This window comes from Styela clava, chromosome 3 (genome assembly GCF_964204865.1).
Source record: "Styela clava chromosome 3, kaStyClav1.hap1.2, whole genome shotgun sequence".
NCBI lineage: Eukaryota > Metazoa > Chordata > Ascidiacea > Stolidobranchia > Styelidae > Styela > Styela clava.
This window is the reverse complement of record NC_135252.1, coordinates 7,980,578-8,007,213: the sequence shown is the minus strand read 5'-3', so window position 1 is coordinate 8,007,213 and position 26,636 is coordinate 7,980,578. Positions and strand designations below refer to the sequence as shown.

The following is a 26,636-nucleotide window of genomic DNA, read 5'->3' as shown; positions in this document are numbered from 1 at the left end:
ATTTCTAACCCTCACCTTAACTGGACAATTACTAATTTGATTTAATTTGAGCGGTGGCGGTTTTTTTGGTGGGGCTTTGTACAAAAGATCCCACTCAAGTATCTATGTTACTTCTAAAATAGTTATGCCCCGTATGAAGGCCTCTAAAGTGGCTATGTTTCTTTTCAAACAAAACTTTGGCTTTGAAAGGTTCATCCATCTAATAAGACTGTATTGCGTTTTTTGAAGTTATGAACTTACTATTGGTTTTTACTCTTAAAAAGCCCAAGCTCTATATAAAGTTTACCCTTTTCAAATAGATGATGATGAAAATTTTGCGCTGATCCTAAGGAGGAGATATCACATATATTTAAAAATCTATGCCTTCCACTATACCTATTTCTGAAATCCCTCTTTTTTAAATATATAAGCAGCCTTAAAGATTTGTTCTACATTTCATAAAAGATTACACGCCTTTTGTGAAAAAATCAATTCTTTCTCGTAAGCAGAGTGAATTTCTTAGAGAAGTCATTGTTTGCACCGGGATATTTTTGCTCCCACATATGTCAGCATTCTGATATAGATTGCACTCGTGGACATTTGCACGCATATATATGCATTTGGATCACGGTCTGTCAAATACATAACACATTTTACCACTTACAGCAAAATATATACGAGACCTATACACCCCCTGAAATGAAAAACTAGGGTCTCCCACTACAAATTTTTCTCACATCTGCAGTGTGTTTTTTGGTTAATTTTATTCACAACGTAAACCGAAAAGCATTGAAAATACGAAAATAAAAAAAGTCAACAACATTGTTCGGCAAATGAAAGCGGAATAAATACTGGAACGATTGTTGCATATAATATATTATGTACAAGGTGTTTTAATCAAAAATAATTGAAACTCATTGAAGAATGTAGCAGTTTGTTTGTATCAAATAAAACCGTTCTTCACTTACTTAAATAGTTTTTTGCATTCCCGTTACAATAAATGCGGGCCTGTTGCGACCAATGCAAAATGTGTATATATGATATTCTTTAATGACTCGAATATATTTTATCTTGTAGCTTATTCAATACCGTGGGTGCAGCTCTATAAGAAAAAGTATACCTTAGAGGGGGATTTGTACATCAAAATATTTGACTCGGCAGCATGTTTGTCTTTGCATGAGGTCTTCAATTTGCTCATGCTATTTGATTATGTTCGGTGCACTTCACTAAGCAATTGGGGGTTGCGCGTTAATCGATAATGAAGAATCTTGTAACTGTGGATTCTTTATTTGCTAAAAGGTGATATCGTGTTAAATAGAACAGAGGCTAAGTTATTTTTCGATTTTGTTTTATCTCTGCAAATATACATTTGTATACCACAAGGTCAAGTGTTAAGCCCTTGCCTTGTCACTTATCTTCTAGTTTCAACCCTCTCTGAAGTTCGACGTTCTTTCATTCATATCACATTATCTCCTCTCCATACCATCTTGATCGGCTTTTGCATTCTTCGACTATAAATATGAATAAGCTTGCTTTTTTATCTGCAGTAGGACTCTTCTCTCATTTCTTCGCATGTTTCACAAGTCAGATTGCAGCACCAATGAAATTTACAATTGCATTTGATGCTTTTTAACACTGATTCTGTTTTGTAACCTCTGTTGCAGCACATATGTGAACAACCTTCGCTGTTAGTGCTCGTTGCGTTACACCATCTGCCTATTGTACCGAAAGATCCCTTTTTAAGGTTTTTCGTGCAGAAAGACGGAGCTTTCTTCAAATATACCAAATTCCTCGATGATAGTTTACTTCTTGACGACTTTGATGCGGCCTGAACACGGGACTTCTTGATTCGCACTCTAACGGCGGTAGAATAACGCTGAAATAGTTCGTGGCCTACTTTCCTCATTGGAGGCAAGGATCTCCAACATATATTTTGAGTGCAGGTGCCAGTTAATCCATGACATCGACAGGTCGTTTTATTGTTCAAGCGAACTGCCTGAAAACAGAATAGAAAGATGATAGAAATAGGGAAGTATAACTGCAATTACAATGGAACCACAATAATTTCAAAGTGGGCAGATAAATTCTGAGTGGGGTTTGTCGGTTTATTGCAGTTCTTTTATACTTTTCAAAGAACATAAATAGAGTCTATACACGACTGCAGTTGGGTGTTTAAACATATTAAATAGCTGATGATAAATCTATTTATATTATTGGAAGACAAACGCAATCGATACACGATATAAAACGCGGAGAAACCGCCATATTTGAAAGAGTTATTTTGTATATATATACCTGATATTTGTACATTTGTAAATTAAATGTATTAGTTATGATATGTAACTTGAAAATATGGAACTGTATGTTTCTCACTGAGCCATGTTAAGTCTTTTATGTGTGACGGATCGGCGGTTGTCTGAGCGTTAGAAGCACGCTTGCCATCTCAACTCTGATCCTGCTTAGATTCTGCATCCAAGAAGGATCGCGTGCAAAGTGATGGGCCACTCTCGATAACTAGTTGTTTCACGTAATTTTTTTTGTCTATTAACAATTCCCATATCCGATTTAAATCGTTATTTCGACGTTTCCGGGTATGAAAACTTCAAGTTATTTCTCAATGGTATCCTGTGTTTTCCCACACCTTGCCATTTTTAACCATTAGACGGCACTGTTCACTAAGATTGGTAGAGCATATATTTAGTTATATTTTTCCTAAATAACGCTATTCTTTTATCATAAAAACCTGTAGACACGTTCAAACTTGTTCTCAGAAACCTAATATATGATAAATGATATGAACATCAGTCGTTGCTAGATTCATTCTAATTTTGATTGATTTTTCACTTCCCCATAGTTTTATTGTACAAATTGCACAAAAATGAATATTGTTCTCCATTAGTAAATGGTATAATATATGAAATTTTTTTACGTGAACACTTTTACGTTGCCTCTTTCTGTGATGTGTTTTAAATGTTGATTTTTCCTTTACGTGAACGCAATTTTAATTTCAGTTACTTCCACTGATTCTAGCGATTATCAACCGTGGCATATATAATTAGACTGTCGCAATTTTAGTTCTTACCAGTCGCGTCATTTTTAGAGTATAATTGCGAATCCACTATTGTTTTTTACGCTGTACTAAATTTCTATCAGAAATTGACATATTCACCTTTGTAATTGTGAAATCTCATGAAAAATATTAGCTGACCTGTCTTCCCGCATCGTTGTTGTGTAAATCCAGTAACTCAACCGCTGAAAGTTTTCGTTTCTTGTCGTCGAAAAAATCACGAGAAAATTGGTCGCCTATTCTCACGTCATCGGAACAGCCTCCCCACTCGAATTCCTTCTAGAATAAATATAATCAAATGTTGGATTGGCTGTTGTAAAATGTACAAAGATTTTGGAAATAAGTTAGGAATTCTGTAAATATTTGTTCAACCCAAGCCTCAAAACTAGTAAGTTTTAATCATAATAGTACCTAACGAGTTTACACAATGATTAACAATGATCTTTTTGCCTGAATGATTTTAACACATATTGTCGATGTCTAAGGTCAAAACATTTTTATCTCACAGAACATCAATTAGTTCATACACGAATAATAAAGTACTGACATAAATATACACCAAACCAATTAATTACTTTACGAGTGTTGTAATCGTAATTCAATATATATACGTTTTCAAATCAACACAAAAAATATATAACCCTTATCGATGACAGGAAGATTTTATGTGCGACGAATATAAATAGGCATTTTAATTTGCATCAATTGAAAGATTCTGTTTTTATATTGTCAAGATGAACTGACAATTCGATCTTTTCTTTTTATAACCTTTGTTGAATTTCTCCAAAGGTCAATTCCATGTTTATATTTCCAAATGCCCTCATTTATTTCGCCTATTGTTACTAAGCCACTCGATTTGTATAACTGTTCATCAAAGAATTCGAAAATTTGCAACAGTGCATATTATAAGATCATATGGAGGCATTGATATAATCTCATTACAGGCGCCGAGATATTCATGCGAAAGTCGAAGAATGTATGGACAAATCCTTATTACAGAATATTGGCTTATTATGTAAATCCCCAATTTGTATGAAAGCGACCAGATGTTATGATTTGCGGTAGCTTTCAACTCTCACACACGCCAAGCTAGACACGTTCAATCGTTTATGGACAATTTTAAGCGACCAAAAATATTCTCATTAAATTCCCTGGAAAGTCGTGAACGACATATTTGGTCATTTCTCAAATATCTTTTGCAAATTGTAATTTTTTCGAAAAAAAAAACCATTTACTTTGGGGATCTGCAGCAGTTTGTATTCTAGTAAACTCATTGACGATAATCGAGAAAACGTCCCTAAACTAATCGTGGGAACATTCATTTCGAAGCACTGCTGGAGCCACATGGGTTTCAGTAAGCCTAAATATTTGCGGTCAATATAATATCTACATGCGTATACACTTACCTTTATTAGTAAATTTAAATTTCTATTGCGAACTGTTAGTGTTGTAACAAGTTGCAAGAGACCTTGCAGGAGCAAAATCTTTATTTACCCAACCAAATTACCGAAAAATCTGGTAACTTTTAATTTATTTTAGATTACCGACTTTGCGTAACCAATAAACGTTTGCTTATTGGAACATCCGTATAAAAATATATATATATAAAACACTTCGTATGATTTGCATGAATATGGGCATATTCTACACCAGAAGCGATAAAACAATTAGTGAGTCACTACTGGATCTTACTCTTAGACAAACACGATTAGTTCGTTCGCCTTCATAATTTCAAATACCCGATCGCTTCAATCCGAGAAAAATACGCTTTTATCTGTCGATATTTATATTAATTCAATATGCTTACAAAATTGAACTTATGTGCTTACTGAATGAATTTTTTGTTTAATGCTATACTTAGTATAGTATACTACGTACCTGTCGAGAATCTCGATCGGCTTTTCGTCTTATGGGGGCACACATACATTCTTCTGGTAAATCTCCTCCAGAACAAGCTCTTGTGATTGTATAGGAGACGGCGGCCGACAATATGGCTTTGATATAAGCTCTTTCTGGTCCCTCTGAAAACAAGAATAAAATTTTTTATAAAACATTCATTATTTATCTAGCACCCTAAGTCTATAACAATTTTTGTTTATTTTTTTTCTCACACTTTTATTTTGATTTATTTTTTTGCAAAAAACTTTCAATTTGTTCAACAACAATTTTGAATATTTGGTAATTGATTCTACCAATAAAGCTAGAATATTCGTTATGATCTGCGTTTGCTTCTGATGCGTGAATAGACGAGATTTATGTATTGATAGTGGCGTAATAAGGCGAAACTTCCATGTGTGATGTCAGAGTATAGACGTTGTAGGTGATTCGCGATATTTTACGTATTTGATTTATTTTTTTTTATACTCGTCAAAAGGGGTGCATGTCGCACATTTGTGTTTTAGACCAGTATGGTCTTGTGCATACATCTAGTCTTCGATATTTATAACTGTCAACTCTTTTCTATTGCTTTTACGAGACGAATAAAACATATATACATCCCTCGTACTATAATATAAGACGCGCATTTGTGTGGTGAGGATTTCAACCAAGTTTTGGTCATCAAATAATGAATTCCTCACGTTTCGACTTGTTATAACGGCATATGAAACCAATAACATGGGCTGGCTAATCGACTTACGTAAATGTGGCGCGAGGGGCGTGAAAATCGTGTTACGGCGTCGATCAATCGCCGGTAGTCGGCAAATTTCTCGACAGCGGGCATTATATTGGCAAACGACAGATCAAGGGCGTGGAACCGGCATCAAATAAAGGAAAGCTGTCTGGTTAGACACTTTTATAATTCGCGTGACAACGAAAAGGAACTTTCCCTTTTGTCTGCCAAAAATGACTTCCGTCTGTACATCCAGTCATAGTCATCCCGGGCGCACGTACGTGGAAGGCCATGTAGACAATTGAAAGACGTTACGATTTTAATATATGTACATGGCTTTAACTCCTGAATACATTATGTAGTCGCACCCGATTTCTTGAAAAGACAAATTGACTAATTGACGTGCTACACGACTTTACATTCTCCATGCATTTCAGGGTTATTGATGATGAGCCGAAGTAACTTCTTAGAACGCTTTTGACAAAATCATACGTTTTTTTTTCAAAATTATCTTTGGCGTCGTTTTAACAAAACGGATGTGGCTTGCTCATAATTGTATTGAGTTTTTTCAAAGTCTCAGTTTCCGATTAAAACGCAAGGTTATGCGTCAATTAGCTTTCTGTCTCAATTTCGTTTTTTACAGTTGAACTACTTTACTTGATAGATCACATAGTTGATGGGAAGCAAGACTTATAAGGCAATAATTTTAGCATTTCACGCCAAATAACAAGGTTATCATGTTAATGGACTTCAGGAATGACAGCAGTTTAGGAATTCTTTGTTTTCAACCATTTTATGACGGGTCATCAACCGGTACTGATTTTATCTGTATCATTCAGCACGTGATGCTTGGGAATCGTTCAAATACTTGATGAACCGTTGAAATGGGGGCGTGATATTTTGCCGCAAATCCTAGCCGAAACCTTGTCGGCCGTCAGCTGAGCAAAGGTGTTTACTAGCCCCTGATGGGTTTCGTTCCGCCCTCAAACTGCTCCATCGAGTTCCCAACGACCCGTTAAAATCGCAAGAAAAATCATTAAGCACGTGCTGCCACAGACTGAAAATATATTCCAACGAACAGAACTAGAACAACAACGGCCCATTGGCGGAACGTATTTCTAAAGACCTTCCATATTTGGAAGATGATGTTATAATAAAAAAAGGTGCTTGGATCACGATTACCATACACAGTCAATGATGCACACAATATATTACATCTAAGATGGTCTTTGACAATATTAACAACAAGTAAACATCCGATATTTGGACGATGATTTGCACGGGCGATTATCCTACTTGAATGTTGAGGACATAACAACTATACAAGAAGAAGATGTATTGCATTTTGGACTCAAATTCAGCGGCTTTCGCTTCTGCCAAAGCACATGAAATTACAATATAAATATAGGGTGGAATGATGGGGCTATAATAGGTTAACTAATGTAACGACAATGCTTCTAATCTTTTTTGATTGGAGTCATGATGTTCTATAGATAAATTCTTCTGCAATGATTGTCCTGAAAACTTTTCAACTTAAATATATTTGAAAAATATAATTGCCCCTGGCAAAACATACGGGCGTAACGACAATTATTGGCAAGGAAAAATAGCAGTCGAGAAAATATGAACCAAATCCGCAGTTCGCATCTGTGTTTATATTCACCAAATCAATGCGATGCATTTGATAGCGATTTGAAACGCGATACCTTTTTAATCTCGCATAATATTGCGTTCCAGCAACCACATCGATTGTCTATGTTTTCCACTTAAAATTCAATACGTAATTGATATCGTTAATGTTGGAAGAGGTACTTTACTGAAAAAAGTCATTTAGTATGATTGCACAAATCTTGATCTATTTCGAAATCTGTCCCGAGTACGTGTGATTGCATATTATTCAAATTAATATCAAAGAAAATCACTGCGTCTATTTTTGCGTTGTTTACGTTTACTTTATAAAGTTTTGACATTTTAACGAGACATTCTAAAAATGCTCGCCCTAATCTGATTCATGCAAGCAAATGCGATATGGGGTTTCGACACAATCAACACTTGCCTGGCCACGAACCCTTTATAATACAAAACCTCTCCAAAAATGTTTAATGTGGCTCATAAACTCAATCATCAACGACTGTATATTTCAATTCATATTCAAAGGTTGGCGAAAGAATTGAAGTCGCTCGCGTGTTTGTGGAACATTACGGTGACAAATCTTAAGCTTAAATACCCATTGTAATCGGATCGTTTCCTGGTGTAAATAGTCTGTTTCGGGTCAATAGTTGTAGTGCTTTAATTTCGTGTTTAAAAATTTATTCTCTATTTTTTAATCGAAGTTTGACCGTCGTTCAGTCGAGTGATACACACTCACCCCCAACATGTACATTGTGACCTTGAGAGAGTTCCCACCGATTCGCACAATTTGTACATCACGTGGGTCAAAACATCAGCTAATAGTAGGGATATTGTTACTATTACAATATATGTTTTGCGCTATAAGCATCGTGGCCTTTGGTATTCGCTGCTGCAAAGTCATCAATTCGAGTGAAATACAAGCTAACTTGAATGAAAAATCTCCGCAAATTGTAGTCGGTTATAGTTTGTAGACATAAGTCCAAATTTTCCATGTTACAAATAATTTTTTTTGCAAACGACATGTGGAAAATAGTCATTTCATTTCATCCTGCCAACTTTTGTGTTTATACAGTATTTCGTCAACGGTATTCACAGATTTCAAACAGTCTCCATGTTATACATCAAGGTTCAAAAAACCAAATGAAATATCAACAAAAACATTTTTGTATCAACATAAATTACCAAAGTGCAGATATTTGTCGTTGTTTCTTCCATAGATCATTGCTTGTGATAAAATACTTGTGCTGTTGTTTGCATTCATCCGAGAAGATCTAATTTTACTCGACAGAAAAAACACAAACATTTTTCCGACCGAAAGGTGAAGCCAAAACAGAGAAATATCGAATCAACCGAATTCCAATTGAATGACAGATTTTTTTTATCGCAGACAGTCTACCACGGCCGAGTTCGTCCAGTTCTTATTAGTCATAAAATTGTTGAAAATTAAAACTTCCGTTGAAACAACGAGGTCGTAGGACATCCATTACTACAAAAATATGTAGATAAATATGGGTTCGAAAGTTTGGGTTAACTCTATTTCATTTTGTAACAGAGAAAGTACAAATAGCTTAATTCATATAAAAGATAGTTCTTGCAACTCTTTTCAGCAAAAAGCATGTCTCTGACTCATCATTAAATTTATGACGTAGGCTACGTGTTTTCGAATTTTAAACACATTGAACTGTTTGTAGTAGCGATTCATTTGTTAAAAGTCTAAATAACACAATTGTATTCTATTTAGTTTTATACTTCATAACATTTTGCGTACAGCTGAGAACGTGATGATGTTGAAGTGAGACGCCATACACGATTTATATAATTTCAGTATAACCTCTGAGTACCCCAAAACAGTCCACAGCTGGGATTATAGAACTCTTTCAATTAAACAATCAGATATATATGTCAAACGATTCTAGCTTTAGTTCAATATAGAAAACTAAACCAAAATAGTTCTGATTCGTCTAGGACATTCCAGTTTACACATTAAAAATCAGCCCGCGGATCCGCAGTCACCCAATAAATCTTGAATTTTGTTTAAATTTTTTGTTAAGTGTTGTACACCGTCGCTGTGAATAAAGAGATTTGGCTAGCTGCCATAGTTTCACTATATTCGGGATCTTACTGGCCAGGCAACTTACTAAATATATTACACCTTGAATACAGATTTCGATTCAATGTTAATAAAATGATATCAAACCAATATATTAGAATACACAATTTATAACTTGTATCACAATTAAGCGCTGCTATATCACAAAGACGGTCCAGGAAAATGATTGGCAATATAGTGATTAGTAACGCAAACGCTGTTTGATTCAAAATGTAATGATTTTTCGGACTCAGAATATCAAAGTCACATATCATAGTTTACCATTCCTGTACGGTACATTGCGGTAAATGCGAGAATTTTTATGTTTGGTCTCGGTTCCCTGGTGATCAAACAGGCGCCGCAATACCTCGGTATTTGACAAAAACTTTCCGACAATGTTCCGGTAAGATTCGCATAGTTATAGTTCAACACCTGTTCAGAAATTCGACTTAGTGATTGGTATGTTTCATAGATCAAACTTCATCGGTGGATGAATCTCCTTACGTACCACAAGGAATTAGTAGCCCATGTATGGCTGACAGGTCATATTTGAGGTTCACAAAATGTTTAACCAAAATGCCAGTGATCAAAATTTTGAAGTTTGAGGTTATAAGTCGCGTGCCGAAAACTCTTTAACTTAGTGAATTCGCGATTGGTGGAATTGTGTAATTTAGTTTATTCAATTTGTGTTCCGAGAGAACTTAAGCTTGCATATGCTTATGGTGAAAATGTAAAATTTAGGTGAACTAAAAGTGGTCATTGTTCAACTGTTAAATTGTCGCAAGTCGCTAAGATGCTTTTTTTCAACTCCAATGTTTAAATCGCAACATTTTAAAAAATGATTCGACTGTTTTGTACATATATATATATATTTATATATAGTTTCACATATAAAAGAGATAATGCATTTCACTTTGTTATTATTCAACAATGATTCGGCCATGCTACAATGATAAGGTCGGATTGATTTTAGGATGCGGCTATTATACAGTTCAAGGGAAAATATGGAATGAAAAAGTAAAGTGAAACCTGAAATGATCCTCATTCACTGTATCTAGACCTGTTATAGATAAGGATATTCAATGTAACAAATCTGAACCACTTATCTCTAAACTAATTTCAAGAAACAAAAATATCCTGGAAACATGTGAATTTGGGCTATAAATACACCTCTGGTACTCAGTCTTGAGATGCCACCAATCTAGATGAACCATGTTTCAGTAGCGTCGCTTTAACTTGTACCAACAGGCAGCCAAATGATTGTATTTGGTGAAATAAAAAAAATTGTAAATGTAAATACTTGTATTTTTGTGAGATGTATTTTTTTTCAGCATTACTAGTAAATTGCAAGTGAACATTACTTGACATAATAAACATTTACTTACTATTTCGCAAAACTGGATCAAAAATATGTTGCTTTGGTTTTGTTGAAGGATATTGCGTACAATTCCATCTTTGATTTTGAAATTGGTATTCACATTCCCTTATTCCCACTTTTACTCCATCGCTTATCTTGCTCATAATGGTTGGATGATAAATACATAATTGTTTTTGTTTTTCTGACAAAAATTTTAATGAATTGCAGTATGCTTTTGCACCTTTTGTGTTGCGTGTTTGCTGCGTCGGCTGTGGGGCTGGTACCGTCAGTAACCTGAAAGAAAACGTTTTTATTTGATATGTATTCTGAATTGATGGAGTAAATATATAGGCGACAGAAGAGGTCTTCGTATTAGTTCGTATTGTAAGTGATAAATCTGGCTAAAACATCTCTAGATTTAAACCGGGTGGACCAGTGATAAACATCGAAACTATCTTATCCAACGGGCATCTCTGAACTCTAGTTATGCTGAACTAAATTTGTAGACTTCAAAACTAAATTTGAAAGAAATTGAGTAAATTTTTAGCAAAATATTTGGTTATGTTACTAATTCTAAATAGCCCACAACAAACCCAGAGTGTAAGACATCATTTGGCAATATTAGCACAAAATTAATACCGCTGGTACCGGTACCGCAGTCTTCAGAACTAACTTGGATGCGGAACCGCCACAAGGTGCCATAGAGCCCACAGAAAAGCGACAACAACATAATAACAAAACGATCCATAGGTACATTTCGTGTCTAATAGAGTCTTCCCACATCACTGTCATATGCGTCCATGCATAAGGGAATCCACATCAAAGTTACAATCTAAGATATGCTGAGAATTTATCCAATATAAGGTGACGCCGACAAAGTGCGGCTAACGCGAGATTTGTCGGAAAGCTGAAATGTCGGCGGAAATGTCGTCAAGAACGTAACAAAGTATTATTAAACTGTAAAAATTACGTATTTTAATTAACAAATCTCGTTTGAACACGCATGAACACAAATATGATGAGCTTTTCAACACTGTGCCCACTAACGGAATTTTTACCGATGGCATTCTCTTAATAAACACATATATATAATAAATGGGGTGTTGTGTTACTCGAGCTCTTAATGACTATGTCTAAGTTTGGCTCTAGTGGCTTGGAAGCCTAATTTACTTTTGCTATTTTAATAGAAATAGCTCTACGTGGGTTAACCACAACGCTGGATAAAATGACAAACTTGAACTATCTTTAACCATATGTTTTCAATCATAATATATTACGTCTTCGATAGTTTTCGGTTTCACAATCGAAAATAAATTCAGCGTTCCTCATTTTTGCACACGGGAATGGTTTCAGAAACAACAGAATTTTTGAAAATCATCTGAAATTGATACAATTTTATTGTTATGTTATAATATATTAACAATGCTACATACAATCATGTATCAAAGTCTTTTTTTTGTTGCATTGATTAACTAATTCATCATACAGCCTAAATAAAAGAGATATAAGCATCTTGCGTTAACAACTGAATTGAATTTCAGCGTTTGTATTAATTAAAATTTGATATGTGTTTCGGGTACTGAGCATATGAAGTAGAATTCGTTGCAAAACTGATGATTTGAAAGAAATCGGAAAACATATATGTCCGAATGAATTTGCAAAAAAACACATTGCGCATACCTAAGTCTTCAAATAACAAAAACATAGAAGTTCAAAATTTAATTAAAGAACTAGTGAACAAAAATATGATCGATTAAGCACGTAATCTTCTTAGTAGTGATTTTCAAGCATGATTAAATGTTGTTTTGTGTTTGCCCAACTCAAAACATCTGTAACTTTTCTAACGTTGAAAGTGTCAACTTCTGAAATTGTGATATCTCGGTTTCCTATATCCTACTGTTTATACTCAACGGGTCTTTTCATAACCCTTTTGCCATATAAACCTCTATTATACCGGTGTTTTGTACATTCTCTAAGATATATAACTACAAAAGTAGGAAGATCCCAACGCGAGGTTATGCTTATACGGAAAACATTAGCTTTTGCGAACGCGGTTTTCGGCGTGAAGCACCATTGTTATTGGTGCTGCATCCAACTTATGAGTGGTAGCGTTCAAGGACGTTTAATTAAGACCTCGTGGAACATCACACGCGCAATATGTAGAAGAAGTGGTAATTTGGTGTCAAAAAGTAAGAAAGCTTTCATGTTCGATTTTTAGGAATTACATTATATTTTGTATCACTATTTAAAGATAATATCTATTCTGATTTTTAAAATTTCTCGTAATCATTAAGCTATTTATCTAATAGCTCACTGTTATCTATCATCTACACCAGGATTCAAAATAATTACATTAAACAGAATTCTATCATAACCTTCATTTATTATCAGAATCCTCCTTCACCGTTTTTTGGCAACAAAATATTTATTAAAGAGAAATAAAAATTGAAGAAAAGAGGGGAAATTATTTATTCACTTCTGAAAATTATTTGCTTCCGTTAAAATGATAATAAAATTTAAGTTGAATGGCAAAAATAAATATCGCTTTTAGCAAAACGAATTGAATCACCGAAGGATCTTTTAGGAATTTTTTGAAAAATAGCTGAAACTATAAACGACGATGGTTTCATTTCTATGGATGTCGGCATATATACGGATTATCTAATAGTAATAATTCGATAGCTTGGATAAATGACGGAAATCTTTTTCGCGTAGTTTAAAATTTGCTCAATTCGAGAAGGATTAATTTTATACAATGGCGTCATAACGTTTGCATTATGTTACCTTGTCGGTACCTCTCTTTATTTGAATGTCAGTGGGGGATGGGAAAATTTTGCTGACGTTAGAGATAAATCAAGTCCAGGAGTGATTGTTATTTGCATTATCGATCATAATTTTTGTGGGCAAACGTCGATTTCAATAAAATTGTCAGAATCAGGTGGGGTGATATAAACAACAAATTTTCGCATCACTTGGTATTTACACACATTAATACTTGGTAAATATAATTATTTGTTCTTCATAGGTCAAAGGTCAATAAAAATTATTATTCACCGAATATCATATAACGTACGTTTCTATATCCTTAATATTAAACAAGCATGGCGTAATGATTTTCAATCTAAAATATGCATGGTCATTATACGATTATGGTAAAATTGTGTCCTGGCTGAGAATGTTTGACCAAGTCAACAAAGTCTTTGTTGTGATCGAGACGGTATTGTTGCCGTGTGAATCGCTTCGGATTTCCGAAAATTGCCATTTTCGCTTTCCGTGTCACCAAGTTCATTGCCCCTATGTTTTGAGCTGACACAAAGAGAGTCGCGGAATTTGGTCTGAATGTCTAGTTTGCAGTAGGCCCAAGATGCAATGAAGCTTTTCGATCGTCACCAATTTGATTTGGACTTGTGAAAACAATGCACATTGAATGATATTGCAATAATTTGTTTGCTTAAATCTTTATTTGTGTTGGCTTTATGGAAATCTACTAGAGATAAGAGTAAAAGACGCGAAGTGATCATAAACCTTTTGTTCTTTTAATTAGGTTTGCATTCATATATGTTTGATATTATTATTTTATTAATGCTTCATATCTGTCCTAACTCAAAACATATCATTGAATCTTATTTCCCTCCATGTACCGCTGTTCCAATATGTTGGCACATGAAGGACCACTGTCTCCATCCGATACCGCGCTTGACCATATGCAAAAATAAATTTCAGACGATGTGTTTGATTACTTTAATAATAATATTATTACTGAAAACAATATACAACGTTTTATATATTTATTGCTATTAATATTGCCATCGCCACATTCATTTTGCGAAGCCCAGAGACGTAAATCTTGATGCCAATGAGTTCATTCGCATTATCGCTGTTTGTTTCAACACAACGACAACTTACTTTGTTGCTATTTAAAAATCAAGGAAATTGCTTCGAAAGACAATTAAAGTAGCAACTGGATTCGTTTATTGCTTCTATACCAACATGGTGAGACCAAATGCTTCCTGTAGCGCATCCCAAAGTGTCATACTTTGGCGTTGGGTCGTGATTAATTACTTTTGATATATTCCGCCAAAAATCATCAAAGATTCTTATAAGTTCTATCATTTTGTGAAATTATTAACAATCATACATGAAGGTTGTCTACAACAGGTGGAGAATAAAGTACCACGCTTGTTCGACGATAAATCAAGGTATATAAATCATGATTTGCAGACTTGATTATTTCTGTGACGATTTACAGCTTATATTACACACGACCTTTTTAATTCAACACAGTGGTCCAAGATATGACAAGCTACCGTAAAAGAGCTAAAAAATTTACGACTCAAATATAAATTGGAATATATATTCCCATTCTAAGTATACAAAGTATGATATTGGTGTTAGTTATTCTATAGAATTGCGCATATAAAATAACGTATTGGCGCATGTTCAGCATACATGAGATTTTGACTCATACCTATTGCCAGATGTGTCTATATATATTAGCCCCTTAAATTTAAATTAAAACCCATTTAAAATGAAAATTAAATTCTCCTTTGATTTTGACAATGATTTCTAATTTATGGTATTTTACAGGTGTTAAAAGAATCAAGGTCACTTAAAACTCATTAGATTGTCGTTTACTGTTATATTAAACATAAAACACGCATTGGAATTTTTAAAGTGATTCAAACTAACATTTATTGGAGTTGAATTTAAAAAGTTTTGGATTAATCATCTTATTTCATTGTTGTAATACTACATTGAAATTGTTGATTGCTACAAAGTATGAGCTGCCGGATGATTAAATTCTGAAGCACTCTCAAATTTTACACTATAAAATACGAAGTTTAACAAGTATACTCAGAAAATTTATGCGTTTGTAATCTTGGAATGTCTACCATTTTGTAGAAAGAATAAACATTTCCCCTAAAAATGAATGGAAGGATTTTTATAACCGCACAACGTATCGTTTCACGAAAGTTATGTAATCACTTTTTTAAAAAATTAATATTTTAGTAAAAATTTATCATACATAGATCATAATTGAAACATTCCTGTATTCATGGTCCATATTTGACCGTATTATACAAAATAATAAAAAAAACAATTGAAACTAGTAATAATAAAAATCAAAAAGCTTCCAATTTAACACCTGTTGCGATTTCAACTTGAATTTTTCAGATAAGAAACTGCCAAAAAGTATATCATACGATAAAATTAACAATTAATAACGCAAAATGAAGCACCTGGATCTTTGGAACAATCAATTATTTTAACAAAATAATTCCTCTGTTATTAAAAAGTGAAGTTTACTAAATTTGTTACATTTTTTACAAAAATGGCTTTCTAATGTAACCTGACTTCAATCGTGGGCCTTATATAGGTACCGGTATACTTTCGCCAAGAAGTGAAATCTTGCTATGCTTCCATCTTGCAATCAATTACTACGAAAAGCTTAATATTTTTTTAAGTTATTGATATAGTGAATATATTAATGTAGTGATTACTTTTACTTAGTTTGAGGCAGTTTTGACATTTACATGATTATACTTACGTAACTTACCGAATATATTTTAATTTTTAAAAACCATATTGTCAGCTTGAACAAAATTGGGATTTCCTAGTATCAAAATTCATGTTACAGATTATGGTTATTAGTAGTTAAACAAAAAAATGACAATGAGAAAAGTAATATTCGTCAAATGCGGGGCCAACGACACCAAATACTTTTTTCGGATGATGGATTCTTCATTGTAAACTATTTCCCCTTATGTTTTTTAGAAAAATTATTTTATAACAGCGCGAACGCGAATTTCTACCTTGTCATAATTTGGCTTTGGAAGCAAATTGTATGGTTGATCATGTGTTTTGTACAAATGAAACATGCCTGAAAATGAACTATTTAAGACATTTAATGATGTTAAGTACATTTATATTACATCACGTGCTACTTTTTTCTTGTACAGACACTTCTGACTCCCCAGATAGTTGGGTTTTAATCTATGATGATGCACGATGTCATTAAAAATGCTCAGTGATTTGAATGTAATATACAAGTAACCGTGTAAATATATTCATTTAGCACTAAATTGTATTGTAACTGTGGCAAGCATGATGTAAGCAAATTCAATTTTTCGTCCTATCCACCTGGTTATGTAAAATATTGATGAAATTACCTTTAGTTTGTTGCATATTTATTACAGTGTATCAATTAGTTAAATTATGGCGAAGCAGAATTATGCTAATTTCCGCGCAAATGAACAAAATAATCCCATTTGATGAATAGCTTCATTGCTAATATTTGCTCTACGATTAAGAGATAGAAATTATCTAATTTTCTTCGTGTTTATTACGAAATATGTAATGTGATGCAACAGCGTTTGTCTTCTTTCGCTTTGAAGAAAATCAACGGATTTTCTAAGTCGCGTCAGCAGAAGCGAGTTTGTCTTCATACAGATTCGGGCAGAAGTAGAACTCTCTGATAGGATGGTATATCTCTGACACGAATCATTCACCTATATTTGAATAACTTTTACTATGTTGTCTAGTGAATTTTTTATGTTCCTTTATGGGAACTTTTCGGACCTCCTGAAATATGTGCACCAAGATGGCGCACCACCTGAACTCAGGTTGTGTACCAGGTTAGGGTTCAGGTTGTGCGACATCTTGGTGCGCATACTTCAGGAATACCAACTTTTCTTTAAAACGCCACAGTAGACGCCTAGCATTACAGGAAATTCTTATGATTGTAAAATCGATATTATATAATTATAATTGAAACTGTTTCCAAAACGTCTATATAAAATTGCATCTCATTGTACATCTCCAGCAAAAAAAATGATGAAACTTCTTCCATTGAATTTTGTCTGCAAAACCATATTTTTCCTAATGATTTCGGAATCACTTATATTCGATATATCATGTTCTTGAATTAAAAAATATTCAAAATATTTTACATTATAAATTGGCATTTTTAGCAATTTAAAAATAGAAGTAAAGCTAAAATGAGCGATATTTAACTATCGATATTTGTAAAAATGAGTAGAAACAACGCATTTCACGGTATTATCAAGTTTGTTCGATCTTTTTAAAAGAGCTTTGAGATGTGACAATTTATGTTTAAAAATGACACAGTTTAGAATATATTTCAATTGAAGAAAACGTTTTCAGAATTAATCCGAAATAGTGGATTTTTTTCTATATTTCTAGTCCTCATTATTTACAAAGGTTCCAAGTATTGCTAAGTATGTTTATTCAAAATAGCATAACCTAATATAATAATATTATGGAATAATAAATCTATACGTTTAGACCGGTTCATTTCGTGCGATTCGGCATTTATATCAACGGTGTAAAAGTTTACGCGACATAAAATTTACGATATCGCAAACAGTGGGCGGGCTACTGGTTTTATTGCCAGTCCTTAATACACATTGAATTATATGGCATCCTTCATACCTTTATTTTCATAACCTAATGTCCCATAGATCACAAACGTTTTGACGGCGAAGAGATTGGTGCAACGTGGGAAATGACGCGAACATTCGAAAAATAGGTCGGTTAATTGAGATATTTTACAAAATTCTAAAAAATACAGCAAATTTAGTATTACTCCGTATTTCCTCATAATATCACTCAAAATACACTACTTCATTTTTTTTTATTTGAGTACATTTAATGTGATTCGATCATACAGTCCAAGCATATCAAACCAATGCAAGCCAATCAATTCGCAAAATTGTTGAAAGTCCTTGACAGCCACCACCGTTACACATTATGTTTTGCTTATTCACACGTCAAATGTCATTGTAAGAATCGTCAGTATATAAATACTTTTTTTAATTTGTTTAACTCGCGGTGAGATACGGAGCATTGCAAATGTAAAGTTTATTTATTCCCGTAATTTAAACAGTAAAAACAGAAATATCAATAGTGTTTACTGGGGTGCTCTAAAAAGGACCTCTACTGAGGATAACATTCAAATGACAATTGACACCGTGTATCAATCCCTGTTTGCTCTTGTATCAAGAGCAAATAGGGAACTACGAAGATCGGAATGTCTACACGAAAACCCGCGAGAAAATTGAATTATTCTGAAATCATATTACAATTTAAAGCTTTTGTTTAAAGCTTTGTTGAATTTTACGTATGTTTGATATGTGTATTCATACAATACGCCAAAAAAATGATGTCGATTTCTAAAGCAAATAAATAAATCGTTTAAGAATGTTTTTTCAGCTACTGTTACAGTAAACGGGCCAATTAAATTTAACAATTGAGTTGTGATGCCGCATAAAAATATTACGACGGTCAAACACCGCAGTGACAAAATGTTAAGTGGGGTTATGTAGGAAAATATTTAGAGAATGACCTTTTTATGGGCATCGTGCCGATGACGTCGATTTTTTTTTAAACAAAACAATGATATTTCTGTCATGTTGAATTACGACAAGCAAAGATGCTCAAAAATACAACGATTTAGAACATATATATATATATATATATAGGAATGGGTTTTGAATGAATAACTTCTACTTTTTAACGAACCAACTTTCACTCGAATTCGAAAGAAATTAGCCGGATTTCTAGGAATTGTTTGAAAACCATATATTCAATGTTCTACTTTTTTTCTCTTTTGAGTCTGAAAATCTGTGCGAATTTGCTATCCGCAGTTCTTAGTATTTTTAAACACCAATTCAAAACAGTTCATGAAACCGGTTTTGGTAGAATGAAACAATCAAGCCTATTGTCATTGGAAAATTAAAAATAATTTTGTTCCGAGTACAACAGTGAATTGTCATCCGGCTCCGACTTCTTGGCGATGGAGCATCTGCGCATTCACCCGCCTTGTGTTTAGTCATAGACACAAGTTTCTTGATTTAAACACACAACTTACGTCATTCAAATGACGCTAAATCACCAACAACATTAAACAAAATCGTCTGCTATAAATTTGAATATTTCCCAGTCAGGAAATATATTCTTACACCTCTCATTTATTCGTCTATAGCTATTTAAAAGTGACGCGGCAATAAAAAAATTCCACACTAAAAAGCGTGATATAAATATTTTATTTTGTGACTGAAGATTGACATAAAATGTGACCATCAATCGACATTAAAGTTTACGACATTGGACAAATAAAATACAGAAAGGGTACATCAAACAAGGTGGCTTTTATCTCATTGGGCGAGGTCAAAATTCTCCATACTGAAAATCATACCTCCGAATTTCTCGCTACCAGGGCTTTAGTGCAAAATTATCACCTATCCGTGAGATTAAAGATGAAGTCTTTAAAATTATATTCACTCCTCTCTCTCTTAGTAATTTCCACCTCCAAAATATTGTTTCAAATTCATACTTAAAAATTAAACCCATGTGTGAGTCCTAAAACCCCCAAATACAGGAATTAGATGATTCGTATTTGAACATGTCAAATCAGCTGCATTGCGTCATAAATAGTGGGGAAAAGGATTTAAAATTAAGATTGCTGTTTACTGCTGGGAACCACAAATAATCACGTTCGAGGGGGCGATGTGTAAACAGTAGAAATATGACTGACAATGCGTCACATGCTTTAGGAATGGAGTCCAACTTGGGCGAGCGTCAGCATTAAATCGGGTACGGTAATTCTTACAAAGGGCTGCCTAAACGGACGGACGATCGAGTTGTAATAACCAGCAATATGTATAAATGATTAAATATGCATCCGGTATAATAAACGTCTGGACCAGTGAGTAACTTTATAATAAAGTAAACGCAGTATTTGTGCACAGGTAGCGCATTTACCCCTTTCATATTTAATCTGTTAATGAGGGTACGCGAGATTGATTTACATTGAAAAATTACCCCATTGCTTAGATTCACCTATAGGTCGTCTGAAGTGTCGATTTCCCAGATAATTGTTGGGGTCGGTAAACATAGTTACAATCCCGTCCGAGGTTAGCAAATACCCGACAGAATTATGATGCCACCACAGTCCAGCAATAATGGACTAATTGAATGAATACCTTCCGTTTAGCATAGCTATGTACTGTTACATCGGTGCAATATCCTCCGCATTCCGTTTCGTCACCCCGTCTGGCGCACAACTACTCATTTTTGATCGGCCCAAATTGACTTCGTGGTATATCCATCAAGCCATAAGTTTCGCTCTGTTGGGCAAAAATTACTCGATATGTTTGATGGATGTCTGTCTGAGTCGCGACCACACGTTGCCGACGTCATCTTAATCATATTTTGTGTCAAAACGACACCTGCTGTAAAAACTTTTACATTTGGCACTAATCCTACTCTCTTTCGCCAGTGAAATTTTTAAAGGTTATAGCTGTGTCATACTTTCAAATAAAAGTAAAAGACGAAGCGTGTTTTAGGTCTTTGTCCGAGTATGTTGAAAATTCCATTAATTTTATTTTCAATTTAGGAAGGTATACACATAAATTTAAAATCAAATCGAAATGTAGGTTAAGTCGTAGTTTATTTATACTCATAAACACTGATCTGACACTAAAAACACTAAAGCCAGCAATCAGTATAAGTGCATCAATTTTTCAAAATGTTCCTATTTATTTTTCATTCAGGGATCCATTTCAGTCATTTCAGATTGCAATCTCTTGTATATATACGAAAACTTTTGAAATATGACATCTAAGTATTTTGGACAATGCCCGTGTAACTTTTTAACATTACAACAAGTTCAACTTCGCATGAATACAAAAGAATCAAATTACGAAGAAATATTCATTACCAAAATCTTCGTCGACTACTATCATTTAACGAATTTGTATTTTGTGTAGTTATTAGCATTGAGCAGAATATCCTACATGCTTCAGTCTGCTATTCCCATATATATCACATATTTATATGGCATCCATTGCCACATTTGTATACCCTAGAAATATGGATCTTTCTTGGACTTAAAAGGCATCAAAGGCATGTTTTAAAACGGATCTGCGTCAAGTAAAATCATGTCATTTTCTTTTGGTCTGGAAGGTCAAAACATCTGTAAAGAGCACGTGGGTCGAAAAATACACACGCCTACTCCACAGAATTAATCCGTGACCAAAATCTGAATTTTTGTTCTATGCAAATCTACGAGTAGCATTCAGGAGTATTGAATAAGTTTCTCCTATATATACACAGGCTTCACTGCAACATAGACTATATTAAAAACATATATGTATGTATATTTTGTAAATAAAATGATACAAATATTTCGTATTAATCTGAATCGAAGTCATCTTATCAAATGTAATGCATACGTCAATTATCGACAAATGAAATGTTTTCTCGTTCAAGATTTTAGAATTTCATCAAATTAAACATTTTCTTTTGTAAATTGTTACCGAAACTGCCCGGTATTGTGGCCAGCATAAACGGCAACAACAATAAATGATTTCGCTTACACAACAACCTGCGTCCGGAGTCGAAAAATTGCGGCCACAAACCTGGCTAGAACGTTAGGTCCATGAAATGTGTATTTATCATTTGGGCTATAATATTTCCAGTACTGTCGATCTTATATTTTAATTGTATTTAATCCACTTACCACCATGTTGCACTGGCCATCAACGAACTCCAACTCCACACAAAACAAGCAAGAACGACGCACAATCTCGTCTTTTTGTATATCTTCATAGGTTCGACTTTTGTTGAAATATTTTCTTAGGATTGTGGTAACTTATCGGGTGACTTATTCAGGGAAAATTATACAACTTCGTTGTTAACTCATACATGTACAAATGATATTATATATACATTGATATACAGAATCTGTTAAAATAATGACATTTTCGTTAAATTATCTGATTTTGGTCCTGAATACAGACAGCGGATACTATTTTTGCATGTTATTCCCTACTCTTTTTTACTGAACTGAACATATTGAAATGCTCGTTCTTCCTATTGTCAATTGACATATCGTACATTTAAACTCACGTCTAATCAATTTGATATAACCCATCAACACGGGATGTTCGGAACTTTCAGTTTTTTAGATCAAATTTTTTTCCAAATTAAACTTAACAGAGCTTTTTATAACGAGATAAATTTATCCATACTAGGCAAGTAAAATACAATTGAAAATTTATAAAAAAAAAATAAGAAGCTTATTTTGAAGGTTTCCGTGTTTGATTTCATTATTTGTCAGATTCACCCATTATCAACGTTTCAAATAAACACTTCTTCTGTCAAATAATTCACGATAGAATCATTGCTTATCTTTTAAATGTAAAGTGATATTTAAAACATGAGAAAAGTAAACATTGAATGACATAAACAAATTACTTCTACGGGTGCAAAATAGCACGTTAAAGGGACACTTGGTGATGTTGCGTATAATTTGATCGTGAAAAAGTTGCTCGTTTGGTTATTGAGATGGCTATTTTTCGTACAACTATTCATCTGAACATTTTCAGGTGAACATATAGAACTACCCTTTGCATATGTAACAGCTTTGGCATGTGACAATGACGTGAGTCCGCTTTCACTGTCAATATTTATTTTCTTCCCTAATATACATACTTTATTCTATAATTCTGCCTCTCGCTTACACACAAAAATCTCAGCTTTGTATTTGATAAATCAATCGAATTTTCTACCAAGCATCGGAAATTCTTTAACCCATCCGGAACGTGTCTATTCTGCGCAAAAATGTTCGAAGTGGCATTATCCCTTACTGAAAAATGACATGTGCACACAGAAAAGTTCAATGATACAATTTATTACAGCAATTAAATATTCACAGATTTAAGGTTATTGGTGCTCAAGATATCTATCACAACAATCAGTTAATCTCGCGCTGCTTTCATATAAATTAAAACAATCTGATTATCTTTAAAATTATTATACGATTTTTGTTCATTCCCACCAAAGCAATTGCGCAAATAACTACATATTCCTTACACACTAGTTATATTACTTATTCTAAGTCAAATAAATTTATTTTCTTGCTCAGATTTTTTCACATACAAAAAATTTCATCTATTTTCAACTTACTAATTTTAGCATAATATCTGTTTCCGACAATTGATACGCGCGGTCAACACAAACGTTGCTTTATACGGAGGGTGTTGTCACAAAATATCTCCCCACCTGGATGTGATGGCGTTGAGAAACGTGAGAGAAAAACTTTCGCGGTGAAATTTTGATCTAAAATGGCGAATTTTATATTTGATTTCGGATTCGATTAATAAGACCGCTGAAAGTTGGGGTCAAGGGTCATCACATTTATGGGATTAGCGATTTTATTCCCACCGGTTGACACAAAGTGCTTGACGGAAAACAATGCCCCATAACCTGCCTGATTTTGCATGTTAACCCGCAAATACTGTAGCAAAAATTATTCATTAAGAGAAGAGTCAAAGCATGGGTAATGTATACGTTGAATCGTCTTGGTGTTTAGACTTCAGTTCAACACCTGAGGGGAATAAAGGGTTCTTTGAGGTTTTGAACTTCCGGACCGTAACGCATCGTTGTCATCACCCCTAGATCCTTTAACAGCATTTTTAGACGCCTAGTTCCAAACACCCTTGTTGGTGCGCCCTCGTCTTTCATCGGCCACTCGCCTCTGCGAAAATCTTTCTCTCTTTTGGCGGGGCTGGAAAACATCTGTGCATTCGCGGACTTTTCGTTTTACATCAACAAAAGAATGCTTTCTAATGATGCGCGTCTAACGCGAAAATCTGGTTTTTGTTGTTTCCACCCAAACAGCAGAAAATGAAAAATCTGAAACCAAAACCATACGGTTTGACTTTGATTTCCGATACCACAATGCTAATGTGTCGGACAGTCGACGATTAACGATTTTGGCATTCCAAAGGGTTTTGAGCGACAACTTTACTATAGTAGAGAACATGTTGGGGCTTAACATGGACGTTTGATAATATGTAGCGCGAATTGACATGACATGCGCAATTTACCAGCCGAGTTTTCATTAATGCAAAGTTTAGTCTAGAAATTGGTCGTCCAAAACAATTTTTGTAAATTATTTTGGAATTTTCATTTCTTTAGTATACAAGATTATTTTTGAGAACAATGCTGTATTGTGGAAGACGATCAATCGCAAACTAAAAAAGTAGTGTTTAGTAATTACAATGTAAACCAGGAATCATTTGTCTCAAGTAAATAGTGGTAAAAATAATAGAACATTTCCAAAACTGTGCCAAACTGCATTCATAAAACTCTTTTCACATTGATATTCATATCAAAATTTCGAAACTTCTATTTAATTAATATTAATCGCGAAATGATATCTTTTTGATATTATTTGCGATGCTTCAAGTTTATTAGGTAACTTAATTAATTATCAAAGCAAATATATACATTTGCAAAAAACAGCTCATCCTCAGGCCAACAAGTTTTTTCATATATTGTCTAATCACTGATATTCGAATATCAACAACATTGGGAAATTAGGACGAAGAACGACTTCACTTACGTAGATGATCTTATATCTGGCCTTGAAATGAATAATCTTGCTGCCAAAATACAAAATGCTATTTAACAATTCCTTAAAAGGTTAGAACATATGCCAGGGTATCGAATTTTATCATTAAAAACCGCATTCGAAAACACACTTCCGAATATTGAAGTATTTCTGTCATCGAACGCCAAAAAATAACAACAAAAACGCGTGAGAAAACTGTGAAATTTGCGTCAAATAACTGTACCACATACTTCATACTCAAATATGCAAATCGCCCAAATTTCACGATTTGATAACGTAATTTGGCTCAAGTATAATTGCGCATTTCTCTAGCGGTTAATTACACTTTAGATGGCGATGACCTTGTCGACATTCAGACATGTTCGTCACGTTTTGAGAACTAAGCTACGATTGCAAAACTAGTATGAATCTCACTTGCAAATGCTATTTGGGAATCAAGTATTGAAAATAGTTTTATGATTTTCTTGAAATTAAATTATATGTTTGAAAAATATAGTTCTTAAATTTTAATGGATTATTATATATGTCGTTAGCTAAGTACGAAAAGTGGCGCCAAAAAATGTCTGAGAAATATAAGAAAAGTGTACTTTATCAATAGAAACGTTTCAAACATCAATTTTATCAAAGCTTAAATTTTACCAAAGCTTAAATAACCGCTCCGAGCTTAAACCTGGGATGAGTAGATTTGGATCCGTGACCGATAACAAATGATATGCCTAAATCTGCTAACAAAAAAAACGTTTTTTCATATATGGCCTTTGCCATATGAAGATATTTTTTATTTTATACGGATTTTTATTTCGAAATGACGCAGAAAATTTTTGTCTTTCCATTGTCAAAATTCTTGCAGCTGTCAAAAACGTTGTAGTTGCATAAATAAGTAGCGTTCCAAATACATGTGCGTCATTTGTAATTGACTAAAATCCCATGTAAAGGACAATTACCTCTGTCGAAATCTCATTGCAAACCACATTTCGAGTCGTATTTGGCCCCATTAACTATTTTCCGTGACCCGAACTATCTTCTCGCACGATCCACTTGCACTTAGCGTGGCGAAAAACCAAAGCACACCTGTTCTGGGAGCGTAAAATCCTAAATCTGTCCCACAATGCGACATCGACACCATCTACGGCACGTGGCCGATGTTGACGACACAAACATCCGGCAGAATAACTCAAAATTACCCCTCGCTCTCGTTCTTACTCATGATCCCCGATGCCCCAGTTACCTTTTTTCTCTGAAAAAATACTTTTTTTATTTAGAAAATATTTATTATTAGCTCTAGCGTAGGCAATGGGAGCATCAAATACGAATGATAACGTACCTTCGCAACTTGTGTCTTTATATACGCTTACACTACTAAGAAAATTGAACGATTTACTTATATATATATATTTAACAGTAAGACAAGCGAGATTCAAAAGTTGGATCGTGCATTCTTATAGATATAGCAATAGAGTT

General features: G+C 34.0%; 1 protein-coding gene across 2 annotated transcripts; it reads right to left on the bottom strand.

Annotated features, from left to right (window-relative positions):
* Window positions 1-733: 733 nt before the first annotated feature.
* On the bottom strand, window positions 734-22,497 carry LOC120342891 (protein Wnt-2b-A-like). 2 transcript variants are annotated; one of them, XM_039411928.2, is made up of 5 exons: window positions 22,278-22,497; window positions 10,764-11,029; window positions 4,925-5,067; window positions 3,188-3,325; window positions 734-1,975 (listed from the first exon to the last, which is right to left on the bottom strand). In XM_039411928.2, the coding sequence occupies exons 1-5, from the start codon at window positions 22,364-22,366 to the stop codon at window positions 1,517-1,519; spliced, it is 1,095 nt and encodes a 364-aa protein (XP_039267862.1). In that variant the 5' UTR covers window positions 22,367-22,497; the 3' UTR covers window positions 734-1,516. The 2 variants fall into 2 exon arrangements, with proteins under 2 accessions (XP_039267862.1, XP_039267863.1); XM_039411929.2 differs by having other exon boundaries at window positions 3,188-3,322.
* Window positions 22,498-26,636: the final 4,139 nt, after the last annotated feature.